This window comes from Ochotona curzoniae, unplaced genomic scaffold, assembly GCF_017591425.1.
Source record: "Ochotona curzoniae isolate NIBS_2020 unplaced genomic scaffold, NIBS_Ocur_1.0 scaffold_4506, whole genome shotgun sequence".
Lineage (NCBI taxonomy): Eukaryota > Metazoa > Chordata > Mammalia > Lagomorpha > Ochotonidae > Ochotona > Ochotona curzoniae.
This window is the reverse complement of record NW_024467119.1, coordinates 7,060,739-7,075,000: the sequence shown is the minus strand read 5'-3', so window position 1 is coordinate 7,075,000 and position 14,262 is coordinate 7,060,739. Positions and strand designations below refer to the sequence as shown.

The following is a 14,262-nucleotide window of genomic DNA, read 5'->3' as shown; positions in this document are numbered from 1 at the left end:
CCACATTTACACGGCCACAGTTACGGGAATGATCTGGAGCCTCCACTGATGGGCCCCCTCCCCTCCGCTCCGCTCTAACTCTCCCAGTCACTACATCCCCAAAATGCTTTCTCTCACTACTCATTTGGGACAGCATATTTGCATAAGGAAGAATTATCTACAGAATAAGGGGTGGGGAATGGAGAGACCACAGTATCCTTAGGCAATGAAGCCCAAATTAGCCAAGCCGAAGCAAGCAGCAACAGAAAACGATAACCAAAAACAGGTTTAAGCCCTTCACTTTCTTTTATTTAAAAATTTCAAACTTCACAGGTATAAACTATTTTACAACCTATTAGCTCACCTATGTGGTATTTTGGGTGTTTTGTCAGCTCCAGTGTTTGGTCACTGTGCAACCTGGGCAAGTAACATTATTTCTCTGAATTTCATTTTCTCTCATAAAATCTAGTTGACATATCACCTCTATTTACTGCTCAGGGTTCTTCTGAGGAAAAAAATATATTTTGTCAAAAACTACAGGGAAAAGAATTTTTAAAACTACAGGGGCACAGGCAGCAGGTAAAACCACAGCCTGCGACACTAACGCCCCGCACAGGTGGTGGCTGGAGTCCCAGCTGCTCCCCTACTAACTCAGCTCCCTGCCAAAGTGCCTAGGAAAGCAGCAGACAGCCCCAGTGTTGGGGGGCTCTGCACCCCCAAGGGAGACCTGGATGGAGTGCCAGGCTTCCAGGCCATCCAAAGCCATTGCAGCTATTTGAGGAAGGGACCAGTGGAATAACAAATATGAATGATTTTAGTGCACTTATTAAGAAAGTTGATAAAAATAAACACTGGTATTCTATCTCATCCACATGAGCCGTGGATTCAGGCCCTTAGTTTTCTCCTTACTGATTCTGTTCTGTTGGCTTCTCGTGGCATCTTTGCCAAAACAAGAATAAGCATTTGGTATGTACATACACAGTACGCATGACATGCTAATGCACACACACACATCTTACTTTTTTCTTTCTTTTTCCCATAGAAGGCACTTTCTAAATTTTATTATTATTCTATTATTTTATTTTTTACTGGACTTAAATTAGAGGTAAGGAATATAGGAATGCATTGAGCAGAAGGCTCACAAAACCTATGACATGAAACCATCAACACGGACTCCAGATTCCATGAGATGAGCAGATCCAGTGTGTAGCAATCCTAGGATTAAGAAATGAGTGAAAAACTGAGCCAATCTAAGACGTTCTACATCTCAATCTTGCCCACTTCACATCCCACTGTGTCTTGCTTGTTGCCTCTTCCCTTAGCAAACGTGATTAGGAAAGGGCCTTAAGAGGGGAAAGCACAGAATCTCCTCTCTAAACCCCCGAGGTGGGAATGGGCTCTTAATCGAGCATAAAGATACTCCTGTTCCACATCGGAGTACCTGGGTTCGATTCCTGGGCTTGGTTCCTGACTCCATCTTCCTGGAAATACAGACCCTGGCCCAATTATGTGGAAGACCTGAGCAGAGTTCCCAGCTTCCAGCTTCAGCAGCCCCAGCTGTAGTAGGTTCTGAGGCAGTTGCTTGGTGAATGTGAGCTCTCCCTTCTCTATTTCTGTTCTCCCCTCAAAATAAATAAATGAATAAATAAAAGGGTTTTGGCATTGCATCCCGCATGGGCACTGCTTCTAGTCCCAGATGCTCTGCTCCCAATCCGGTTCCCTGACTTCTGCTGCCATTGTGGCCACTCAAGGAGTGAGCCAGCAGATGGGGGATCCCTATCCCTCTGGCTTTTGAATAAGTAAATCTTTGAGAGTAAATCTTTTGTGTGTGTGTGTTGTGTTGTGTAAGAGGCTGTCCCACTTACAGAATCTTTTCATCCTGTTACCTGAAATTGACCATAATAAAAAGCAAAATCATCACATCTCTTTGGGTCACAAAACAAAAGAGTTAATACACTTTACACTTGAACTGACCATGAAAAGTTTGTTTTATTCCATGAAAATATTCTCAACAGAGAAGACTATCTTAAACAAAGCATTTCCCATTAAGAAATCAACATGTGCACAAAGAGTAAAAATCACTGAAAAATTAAAGATTTCTTCTGGATGACCACATATTCAAAATTTAAGAATGATTTAGCAATGGTTTAAACTGAACAAGTACAAATGTCTTTGCTATTGTAATCACCCATTTACAGGTTGCACTATTCCATGTAAAGGAACTTGCCTCCTACGGAAGCCAATCCTACTTTTAGAAAAACAAACAGTAGCTTGAAAAGAACAGTTAGTCCTTACAAGAGGGAGAGACAGAGAGAAAGAGAGAGAGAGAGAGGAGTAAAACAAAACAACCCCAGATAATTTCCATTTTCAGTACCCAGATGAGTCATTCCTATCCAGCTTGGCTGTTCTACTGAGATCCGTGAGAACAGTACTAGAGGTACAGTCTTACCTTTTCTTTACAAAGTCACAGGTAACAGGATTCACTACAAAAAAATTAGACAAAAATTAGATTCAACAGGAACGAATGCTATGGTAAAGAAAGCATCACAAATCAAAAGAAGCATGAGCTAGAAAAACAACTCTTTGGGGAACTAGACAATTGCACACAAAAATAAATTACTAATAAATTACAGAGTTAGTTCTAAGAGGAAAAGAAAAAAAAAGCTCTCTAAATTTTAACCTTCTAGGATTAAAAGTAACAAAGATAACAGAGGGCATTACAAATAGATTAAAATATCTAACACCTAAATTCAGAGTATGGTTGACATCAAATGAGAAAAGTTTTTAATAGTTTTATTATTCAACAAGTATTAAAGCATAGATTAATAAGAAAAGCACTGGAGTAGAAATCAATAACTCAAAAGACACAGATAGGAACTGAATTCGTATAAACACAAGAAAAATTTCAAACTTGCTACTAAGAATGAGATATTCGAGCCATCAAATTCTGAGATGTCTGTGCAGTGATAACTGTGATAAGCAGCTTAGGGCTTGATGGTAAAAGTTTACATTAGTCACTTTCTGAAAAATAATTTGGTAGTCTGAGTCAGTGACATTAATATTCTTTCAACCAAATTTTATTTCTAGAATTTACCATACGGGAACAATTCCAAGTGTGGGCAAAGATTTATGTACAAAAATGTTCACTGTGGTGTCTCAAACCGTGGGAACTGAGATTAGAAGCAATGATGAAGCAAATGAAAAAAGTCATGTCTGGAAGGTTTGCTTCTTTTAAAGTGAGGAAATGTAGGCGATCTTACAAAGACTTATTATCATAGGCCCCAGTCTCAACTTGGGAGTCTGTAATCTCATCTGAGAGTTCTGAACATTTCTACCCTCAGGAGTGTTTTGGGCAAAGAAGGGTGGGGGCACCAGATAGATCTGACTCAAACCCTAGCTTTACTTACTCGACTGTAAGCAAATTACTTCTCCGAAACCCAGTTTCCTGCTCTCAGACAGGAGGCTAAAGGTAGATCTGTGTAAGGACTAATAATAAATATACAAAGGTACTTTTTGGGAAAATGACATGAGGATAAATTTATTTTGGCGCAAAATTTGAATCCGTGTACATGAGAGATCTTGTTTAGTGAGGGGTGGACGCCTCACTAAACCTGGGAGACCTGGATGAAATTCCAAGCTCTTGGCACTGGCCTAGTCCACCCTCAGATCAACACGCATTTGGGGCACGGGTCAGTGAACAGAAAATCTCAGGCTCTCCCCTCTGCCATTGTGCCTTTCAGATAAGTAAATAAATACATCTTTTAGAAATAATTTTTTCAAGATTTATCTTATTTTTATTGGAAAGTCAGATATACAGAGACGAGATCTTCCATCCATTGATTCGTTCCCCAAGTGGTCACAATGGCTGGAGCTGTGCCAATCCAAAGAAGCCAGGAGCCAGGAGCTCTTCCATGTCTCCCACGCAGGTGCAGGGTCCCAAGGCTTTGGGCCATCCTTGACTGCTTTCCCAGGCCACAAGCAGGGAGCTGGATGAGAAGTAGAGCAGCCGGGATTAGAACCGGTACTCATATGGGATCCTGGTGAGTGCAAGGTGAGGACTTCAGCCATTAGGCTATCACACCAGGCCCAATAAATACTTTTTTTTTAAAATATTTATTTATTTATTGGAAAGTCAGATATACAGAGAGGAGGAGAAACAGAGAGGAAGATCTTCCGTCTGATGATTCACTCCCCAAGTGAGCGCAACGGCCGATGCTATGCCGATCTGAAGCCAGGATCCAGAAACTTCTTCTGGGTATCCCACACGGTGCAGGGTCCCAAAGCTTTGGGCTGTCCTCGACTGCTTTCCCAGGCCACAGGCAGGGAGCTGGATGGGAAGTGGAGCTGCCAGGATTAGAACTGGCGCCCATATGGGATCCCGGCACATTCAAGGTGAGGACTTTAGCCACTAGGCCATGCCACCGGGCCCCAATAAATACATTTTTGAAAAAGGAGTTCATAAAAAATGTCATGAAAAAAAAAAACTGGTTTCAAATATTTTGTGCACCAAAATAAACATATGTCCATCCCATTGTTCATAACCCTCTTGAAGGACCCTTATGCATGTGAGCACCCTGCATAGTCAGAATTATCAGCTACAATTTCAACGTCAGTTCCTTAAAGCGAGCATTGTGAAAACACGACAAACTCTTCAAACAACCGCTGAGTTGTAGCTTAGTCTATGCACCTTCGACCATGACCAGTCTTGGTGTCCAGGTCAGACAGCCTAATCCTGAACCAGTCCTCAAGGACCATTTATAAGCAGTAAAACACAAATAAGTGGTGGTCTCTGCTGTTGCTGTCCCTCGGAGCAGCTCTCACATGGTTGATGTTAGCCACGCCCCAAGCAGAATGACAAGTAGTGTCCAAACTTGCCTACACCTGGGGATCTTTTAGAAGGCCCAGGTGCTACGCTACATCCCCGACCAATCAACACAAGCTCCGGGGACAAGGGCCAAGCATCAGCACTCTGTGGCAGACGACAGTGCTGGTGTCAGCTAAGACCACTGACTCTGCCATCAGACTGCCTGGAACCAAGTCCGCCCCAACCTCTCAAGTTCATTTAAGCTCTTCTATTTTTCTCACAAGTAAAATCAGGTGGGGTTTTTTTTGCCTCAAAATATTTTTATGTAAAAACTAAATAATGCATATATAGCACCCTGCATAGTGCCCAAAATACAGTCAATATGTAATAAGCAGTGGCTATTATTAGTTCTTTTTTAAATGACTTATTTATTTTGATTGAAGAGGCAAAGTCCCAGAAACAACGACAGAAAGAGACTTTCCATAGCCTAGTTCAGCTTCTAATTGGCTGCAACAGCTGGAGCCAGGCCGGTCCAAACCGAGCCGAGAGCTTCTCCAGGGCAATAGTCTAGTGATTAAATCCTCACTTTGCACACGCCAGGATCCCATATGGACACCAGTTTGTGTCCTGGCTGCTCCACTTCCCATCCAGCTCCCTGCTTGTGGCCTAGGAAAGCAGTAGAGGATGGGCCAAGTTCTTGGGCCCCTGCACCCACATGGGAGACTCGGAGGAAGCTCCTGGCCCCTGGCTTTGGATCGGCTCAGTTCTGGCCATTGCAGCTACTCACCTTCTCTCTGTAAATCTGACTTTCCAATAATGAATGAATAAATAAATAAATATAATTAACTTCTTCCAGGTCCCCCACATTGGTTCAGGGGCCCCAGGACCTAAGCCACCCTCTCTGCCTTTCCAAGCCATAATAAGAGAACTGTATTGGAAGTGGAACAGCCAAGACATGAACTGGGACCCATGTAGAATCAGACCCTTCAAGCTCAAATTGAGGCTGAGATGCCATGCTGCCAGCCCCAGCTAGTAATACTTCTAAAAGTTCAGGAATTAAGAGGATGCTTTGGTGCAGGTGGTGATAACGCTGGTTACAGGTACCTGCCTCAGAGTGCCTGGGTTGGACGGCTGGCTCAGCTTCCTGTCATTGCTAACCCTGGGGGCAGGGGTGGTGACCAAGCAACTGGGTTCCAACGACCCGTAAGGGAGACTCTTGGATAAGCTCTTGGTTCCCAGATTGGACAGTCCTTTCCACTTCCCACCCCAGACAGGGTCTATTACAGGCATTTGGGGAGTGGACCAGTGGATGGAAGCATTTTTTTGTCTTTGTCTCTTTAAAGCATTTTTTTTTATTTAAAAATAAGATTCTGCTATATTTCTATGACTTAAAAAAAATGTTTCACTGTTAGGTTTGAGTAATTGTAAAGGAAGAAATTACTATGAAATGTTGGAACTGCAAAGACTGATTATTAGTGAAACACAAACCTAATCCTATGTGTGTGCTCAAGTGTACTTTCAACGGTTTCCTTTCTGTTCACACCCAGCTTTCATTTCTAAAAGGCTTTGAGGTTGCTACACACATACATCCACTGTAGTAGGAATTGCCCAAAAAATAGAAAAATAGTGAAGGCAGAAGCAAAAGGAAAAGAAAATGGGGGTGGCCCTGTGCCTGAGCAGTCCACCGGGGCAGCAGACACGAGCTGCTCCTGGCCCTGTGGTCACTCCTCATCCATGCTGTCAGCCACATGAACCCGTGCGAGCTGAAAATACTACAGAGAAAGTTCCAGAAACCGGCGTTTTCAATAATTATTACAATGAGTTGTTCCACTTGTTCTGTTTCATTCATTGTTCGCCATCTCTTCCTGCATCCAACATATAATACAGTGTTACCACAGGCCCGATCTATACAATCCTACCGAGCACCCTGGAATGCATACCTCGCCAAAGGGGGTGGGGGTGGATACTGGACTATTTTTGTGCGGGTGGAGTAAGGGTACAGGGACCTCCATCCTCATCACCATCCTCTTTCCTTCTTAGCCTCCCCTACATTACCACAGGCCAACGCGGGAACCACAGACACAGGCTGGCGGGGTTGTTAGGGTTTGGCTGGCTTCGGGGATAGCACTGGGCTCCTCCTTTCCCTGCAGTGTTCACGCCACAGGTGGCGGGGGCGGGGGGCGGGAGGCCTGGTCAGCTGGCTCCCACCTCGAGGATTGCCATCTCGACAACGCACAGGTGCAGGTTGCTGAGCAGGCTTCCGTGGCGAAGGCTTGGCTTGCCGGCGGGGCCCTGCGCAGGTGCAGGAAGCCCGGTCACAGCTGCTTTGCAGTACCCACTGGCTTCGGTTGAGGTCCTGGGCACCAGAGTGCTCCGAGTTCCCATTATCCCAACGCGAAGATCCCTAGCAGAATGCGGCCTGGGAGCGCCGGGGGCACCCAGCTGCATCAAACATCAAAACCTTAAAGAGGTGCAGACACGTAGGCAATGCCCCCCAATCAGCACAGGCTATGAATCACGACGAGACCCCTGTGCTTCCAAAGATGATCCCACCTGGCATTAATTAGGGGCCACTCACCTGCTGGGGGCTGGCAGACCCTAGGGTGGCTGAAATCTATTACTATACCCACCCCTTTTTAAAATCATTTTGTGATACAGTTCATAGGCCTTGGAATTTCCCTTACCCCCCTCAAGTTCCCTCTCCCCCACTGAGTTCCCCTATATTATAGTTCTTCATAAACAGTCCTATGACCATCATTGTGGGTATGGACAATGGCAGAGAGTCCAGCATCCTATTGTTAAGATATAGTTAACAGTTTCATTGGGAGTCCATCTTTGATCTGGAAGTAGAGATGCTGACTGTATTTCTGGATATGATAGTCTCCACCACACAGTTACCATACACCCCCTTAAATGAAAATCCACAATGCAAAATCAACAACAGGAAGAAAAATAGAAAGGTATAATGCCATGAGGTTCTCAGGAGGTTTTGATAGTTCAACAGTCCTGTACTGGTGTCGATCCCACCACTCCAATAGCGATGAAATCTCTCCAGAATCCACTGGCTGCTATGGTCCACCTTAGAGTTTCCATCTGCCCAGATATTCTCTGCCAACACTTGGTTGGAGTAATTGATCAATCTGCTCTGTCCTCCGTCCTCTGCTGTGGTACCAGGTGTCCTCTTTAGACTCCAATGTACTGCCATATCCCGCCCCACTTAGGTATTCGCTCCTGCCCACCTGTGACTCACCTATCAACTGAGAGAGGATGGTATTGTGTTCTTGTGTAACCACTCCCCTCACAAGCCCCTCTAAAAGCCCTGTGAAGCAGGGGTTCACTCTCTGGTCAGGTGCTTCTGTTGCTCTGGCACCTCGACTCTCGGCTGACGCAGGACAGGTAATCCCCTGAGCACGGTCCCTGTGTACTGCTTACATGGGACAATGGATATAATAATGTTTCTGGTTTGTGTGCTGTCAGAAGTTCCAGGAGAGGTGAGGCCTAGCAGTGATGGAATGTGGGCAGAGAAGCCAGGGAAAGGTGAATGTCTGCAGCTTTGGAAGTGTGTCTAGGTTATTCCTTGCATGTCTTTTAGGATGACTTACGTTGCTGGGGAAGATGGGATGTAGGTCTTCAGCTTAGCGGGTAATGACCACTTGTTCCTCTTGGGGTTATGTTTGGTTGGATTATGGCTGGATTACATCTGGTTGGATTATGATTGATTGGATTGCTAGGTGTACTTGTGATTTGCTATTTCTAGTGAGCCCTGTTATCGCCAAGCTTGGTTAATAAAGACTCCTTAGACATGTCTGGTGTGTTCTCACTCATAACAAGCCCTGTAGGGAGCGAATCAGCGGATGGAAGACGTCTCTTCTCTATGCCTTTCTGCCTCTCAATTTTTAAAAAATCATGCTTGGGTACTGTTGCTATGACACAGTGGGTAATAAAGTACCAGCTATGGCTCTGGCATCCCATATGGGTGCCAGATTGGGTCCTGGCTGCTCGACTTGTTCATGTGGGAAAGCGGCAGAGGATGGCCCAAGTCTTTGGGCCCCTTCACCCACATGGGAGACCTGGAAGAAGCTAATGATCCCCAGCTTCAGAACAGATCAGCTCTGACCACTGCGACCATTTTGGGGAGTGATTCAATGGATACAAGGTCTCCCTCATTCTCTCTCCTTCTTTATAACTCTGTCTTTCAAATATATCCTTTTAAAAAATAATGCTTGAGGGGCCCAGCAGCGTGGCCTAGCAGCTAAAGTCCTCGCCTTGAACACACTGGGATCCCATATGGGCGCAGGTTCCTGTCCCAGCAGCTCCACTTCCCATCCAGCTCCCTGCTTGTGGCCTGGGAAAGCAGTCAAGGACAGCCCAAAGCTTTGGGACCCTGCACCCGTGTGGGAGACTTGGAAGAAGAGGTTCCTGACTCCTGGCTTCAGATCGGCACAGCACCAGCCATTATGCTCACTTGGGGAGTGAACCATCGGATGGAAGATCTTCCTGTCTCTCCTCCTCTCTGTATATCTGACTTTGTAATAAAAATAAATAAATCTTAAAAAAAAAAAAGAACAGAAACGAATCACTCCTATGAAGACTTTCGCAGGGTAAAAATCAGTAATACTTAGTACAATCAGTCTTAGTCCCTAGACTAACAGCTACTAAAATTATTTAAAAAAAAAAAGCTTGGATTTCAAAATATTTTTGCAACAAAACAGACTGACATTTCAATTCTATTTTTTTCCCCCACAAACTTTTTGAAGTACTCCCTCTGAATGTCAGATTTAGGAGACAGGAAGTAAACTGGCAATATAACATTCAGAAGGCAGCAGCCTGGAAATACTACTAATAGCCGTGGGCATAGAGGTGACCACCTAGGAGAGAAGACTCGGGATAGAACAAGCTGGAACTCAGGAACAGGGAGGCTCTGAGTCCTGGATGCTCCACTTCCAATCCAGCTGCCTGCTAGTGGCTTTGGAAAGTAATAGAAAATTGCCCAAGTCCTTGTGTCCCTATAACCCACACAGAAGACTTGGAAGAAGTTCCTGGCTCCTAGCTTACCACTGGCCCACTTCTAGCTGTTATGGTCATTTGGGGAATGAAGCAGCAAATGGAAGAGCTTTGTCTCTGTTCTCTCTCTTTCTGCCTTTCAAATAATAAGATAAATATTTACATTTTAGGGGAGAGCCCGACATGGTAGCCTAGTGGCTAAAGTCCTTGCCTTGCATGCCCGGGATCCTGGCAGCTCCACTTCCCTTCCAGCTCCCTGCTTGTGGCCTGGGAAAGCAGTCAAGGACAGCCTTGGGACTCTGCACCCACATGTGAGACCCAGAAGAAACTCCTGGCTCCTGGTTCCTGGCTACTTGGGGAGTGAACCAGCAGATGGAAGATCTTCTTCTCTGTCTCCCCTTCACTCCGTAAATATGACTTTGCAATAAAAATAAATGTTTAAAAAATATTTAAAAATTTAAATACATATATATTAATACATGTATATATCAACAATATATACATATTAATATTATATATATATATATATATGAATAGGAAATGGATAGCTAGTGTTAGGAGCCACAGCTGGGAATCAAACCCAATTACTTTGATGCAGGATGCAGGCACCTTAGTGGCTAAGCCGAACACCTTCCTTGACCATTTCTTCATATCTAAACCTCTATCACCTTTGTAAGCCACTATCATCTCTGGCCTGGTCTACTGCAACAGCTTGATTTTAGATACTTATTTATTTGAAAGGCAGAGTTATGGAGAGAGAGAAACGGGGAAAGAGAGAGAGATCTTCCACTCACTGGTTCACTTGACCAGGGCCAGGACAGTCTGAAGGCAGGAGCCAGGAAGTCATTCCGTGTCTTTCACATAAGTCAGGGATCCAAGTACTTTCTCAGACACATTAGCAGAGAGCTGGACTGGAAGCAGAGCAGCCGGGAAGTCAGTATTACAGGCACCAGTGTCAACTTCTGCACTCATGCAACCGGCCCCTCCTGAGGAGCCTTCGCTCCACTCTGTGCTTCACCTGACTCACCGTGTGCACAGTGGCTGCAAGATATCGAAGCGAAGATGCTAGACAGATTCAGGCTATAAAACTTGTAGTACAGAGGAGAGTCTGGGAAATTACCAGCATAGAAGTCATGTAATTGATGACATCACAGAGAATACAGAAAGTTCTAGAAGCAAGTGTGAGGCCTAAGACATCAAGCATTTCAACCTAAAGATTGTCGAGAAGGATCCAACAAAAAAAACCGAGTCAGGAACAATCAATGAGCAAGGACAAGGGAGGTAGTGGTATCCCTGGCATCAGGTGAAAAAAGACTTCTGAGTACACATCACATGCTCAAGATGAGGACGCAACATGGCAGAGGGCGCTGTGACATCAAGAAAAACAGCTGGGGCTAAGGCCAAGTTTAATTTCAATGGTTCTCAAGAGGAAGGGCAAAGGAGATATACAGAGAACACATTCCAGACAATTTTGAGAACTATTTTCTCTCTAAAAAAGAGCAGAGAAATAGGGGCAGTAGCTGGAGGGGCATTATGGGAATTCTGGGAAAGGTGTTTTAATTGGGAGTAGCTGTGCACGTGTCCGTGGTCTGGGAAGGCAATGCTGCAGGAGGGACAGACCACTCTCGGGGCACAGAGCTTTAGGAAGTCAGGTGGGATGGAATGATGTACACACTGACGGAACAGCCTTTAATGGGAGCAAGGCGGCTCACCATTAACCCCACGCTAGAATGACGGACGATCTTTTCTAAGTCCCTATGTGCTGGGTGAGGCCATCAGCTAATAGTGAGGAGGGAAGAACTGCAGAAGTCTGACCTTAAACACTGAGCACGACATAGGGGACAGGCAGAAGATGAGCTGCCTCGGGAACAGCCATGATTGACAAGCAGCAGAGAGCTCACTAGAAGCCCAAGATCTTGCATTTCAACACCAGTCAGTACAGTTGTCTGGCCTTCTCGTATCATTATGTAAGCGTCACTAACCAGCCCAGAGGAGTGAGGGACAGGAGAGCAGGAGTGCTGGGGTCCAGCGCGGCACCAGTGATTCCACGGGAGGGCTGTGGGACATAAGGGAAGGACAAACAGGACAAATGGCAGCCACTCACGGAGAACAGGAGCAGGGTCCACTAGAAGGTGACACTTTGCTAAAGGGAAGACAGTGGAGGAGAGAGCTGGAAACAAAACAGATCAGGGTGTTTACAACACTCTGGAACGCACACAGCAGTTGACAAGGTGCCTAAAGTTGAGGTGGGCAGGTCACACAGGATGGAGAAGCCACGTGGACCAGCATGGGTCACTTCCATAACCCTCTATGACGTGGGTGCTGGGGAAGAGTTGAGGAGCAAATAGGGGTGAGCAGGGAAGGAGAGGGGAGGAGTCTGATTCAACACAGCCAACTCTTCTGGCAAGTTCTACAGTGAAAGAACAGAAGCAAGGTGGTGATGGTGGGAAAGGAGGAGTCTGAAGACACGGGGCCAAGGGCCATTTCATGATGTGCTGTCCTAGAGTGCACGTGTCCCCAGGACTGGCTCTCTGGAGAAACTGATGCCATGGGAGGGAGACTTAAAGGAGACATCGCAGAGACCTCTTGTCCTCAAAGGGACAAACTGAACAAAGCCAGTCGGCGGCTCTGTGCAGTCCTGGGTAGCAAAGTCAACTGCTGGCTCTACAGAGTCGGGGTGCTGCTGGGCTGTGCCAGAGTCGGGTTTTGTCAGGAGTTACACAGAGGAAAGATGTGAATGCAACGCCCACGGCAGACCCCAGAATGGAGGCTGGCTAAGGAGGGGTCAGAGAGAACACGTGACCAAGGCCAGCTGAGGGGCTGCAGGTCGGACAGGGACCAAGAGCTGTTTGCCAGCAGGCCATCCGGAAGGGGTCCCCTTGAACAAATGAGGTCACAGCAAAGCGCATTCACACCCAAGTGCTGTTACCTTGTGAATGTAGCAGGTACTGAGCACTTAGTACCTCAACTCTCTACACCTGGTCAGTGCTGTGTCCTGCAGAACCACGTGCCAGCCGCTGACCCTCACACACCCTCTTTTCCAGGGACCTGCCCGTTGGCTGAGGGAGAACCCCACGGGCTACTTAGGGGTAGAGCAGTGACTACTGCAGGGGCGAGCAGGTGCCAGGACATGAGGCACAGCCAGGGCCAGCGGGCACGCTCCAGAGACTTCTCAGGAGCAGGGCTGCCACTTCCCAAGGCCGACTTGGAAGTCACACAGAGCAGAGGTAAGTGACGGGAGTCTGGGGTCGGCACCGGGTGTAAGCGTTAAAGCCAGGGGTCCTGCACTCTCATTCGCGTCCCGGCTGCCCCACTTCCGAAGCGGCTCCCTGCTAATGCTCTGCGCGTTTGGGGCCCCTGCCACCCACGTGGGAGATGCAGGATGCAGCTCCAGACTCCTGGCTTCCGGCCTGGCCCCGACCCGGCCCATCGAGGCCCTCTCAAAGCTTTCAAATAATAATAATAATAATAAATCTAGGAAAGAATTGCGCAGTCGAAGGCCGGGCTCCGGTCTGCACCTACCGCTCACGGGGGGCAGCCGGGGCGAGGCTCTGCGGATCAGAGAGGGCGACACCAGCACCGAGCACGGCCACAGGACTTTGGGCTGGCGGGCTTCTCGGCAGGCGCGGGGCGCCGGGGGCTCGCGGCGCCGGTGGGGCGCGTGCTGGGGCTCGCAGGGCTCGGCGGGTCTGCGGGACCCGTGGGGAACGTGAGGCTCCGGGGGCTCGTCGGGCTCCTCGGCTTCCTCGGGCTCGTCCGGCTCCTCGGGCTCCTCACGTCTCTCGCGGCCCTCAGCCGGCCCGAGCTCGCCGTCGTGCTCGTGGAGCAGCCGGAGCATCAGCGGCTCCTGGAAGGCCTCCAAACTGCTGGTCATCTCTGACGGTTCCGCCCCGTCGCCCGCGCCGGTGAACCTGTCAACCCCACGAGGGCCACGAGGGCTCCGCGGCGCGCCGAATCCCGGGTTCGCTACCCGGAGCCAGGTTCCCAACGCCGTCTGCGCGCTTGAACGCTGGCGGCGGGCAGCCCGCGCCCGCCCCTGCCAGCACCTCACACGCCGCCCCGCCCCTGCCCCGCCCCCAGGCCCGCGGCCCCTCCCTAGCCCCGCCCCCAAACAGCCAGGCCCTGTCCTTCTCGCGCAGATCCTTCCCTCGCCACGCCCCCTCCCCGCCCCCAGGCCCGCGGTCACGCCCCCAAACAGCCAGGCCCTGTCCTCGCCTTCTCGTGCCACAGACCCTTCCCTAGCCACGCCCCGTCCTCCCCAGACCCCGCCCCTCGCGCAGCCGCGCTGGCCCTGAGCCAGGCTCCTTATTCAGCCTCGCCGGCTACACAGACCCCGCCCACCCCGCAAGTCCCGCCCCTAGCCACGCCCCGGATTGTGATGAGGCCCCGCCCCACCCCCTGCATGGATGCCCAGGGGACTCATACAGGTGTCCGGGGTTCCTGTGAACCCTAGGTGCTGGTGGACAGTGGGATGG

At 48.2% G+C, this 14,262-nt stretch overlaps 1 protein-coding gene across 1 annotated transcript in view; it reads right to left on the bottom strand.

Annotated features, from left to right (window-relative positions):
• THEGL (theg spermatid protein like) overlaps positions 1 to 13,661 on the bottom strand; it is a 29,957-nt gene extending 16,296 nt beyond the window's left edge. Inside the window, exons 1-3 of the mRNA XM_040967097.1 lie at positions 13,327 to 13,661; positions 9,103 to 9,128; positions 2,429 to 2,462 (exon numbers count right to left, since the gene is read on the bottom strand). Coding sequence (XP_040823031.1) covers positions 2,429 to 2,462; positions 9,103 to 9,128; positions 13,327 to 13,661 — 395 coding nt within the window. The remainder of the gene's footprint in view (positions 1 to 2,428; positions 2,463 to 9,102; positions 9,129 to 13,326) is intronic.
• Between the last annotated feature and the right edge of the window lie 601 nt (positions 13,662 to 14,262).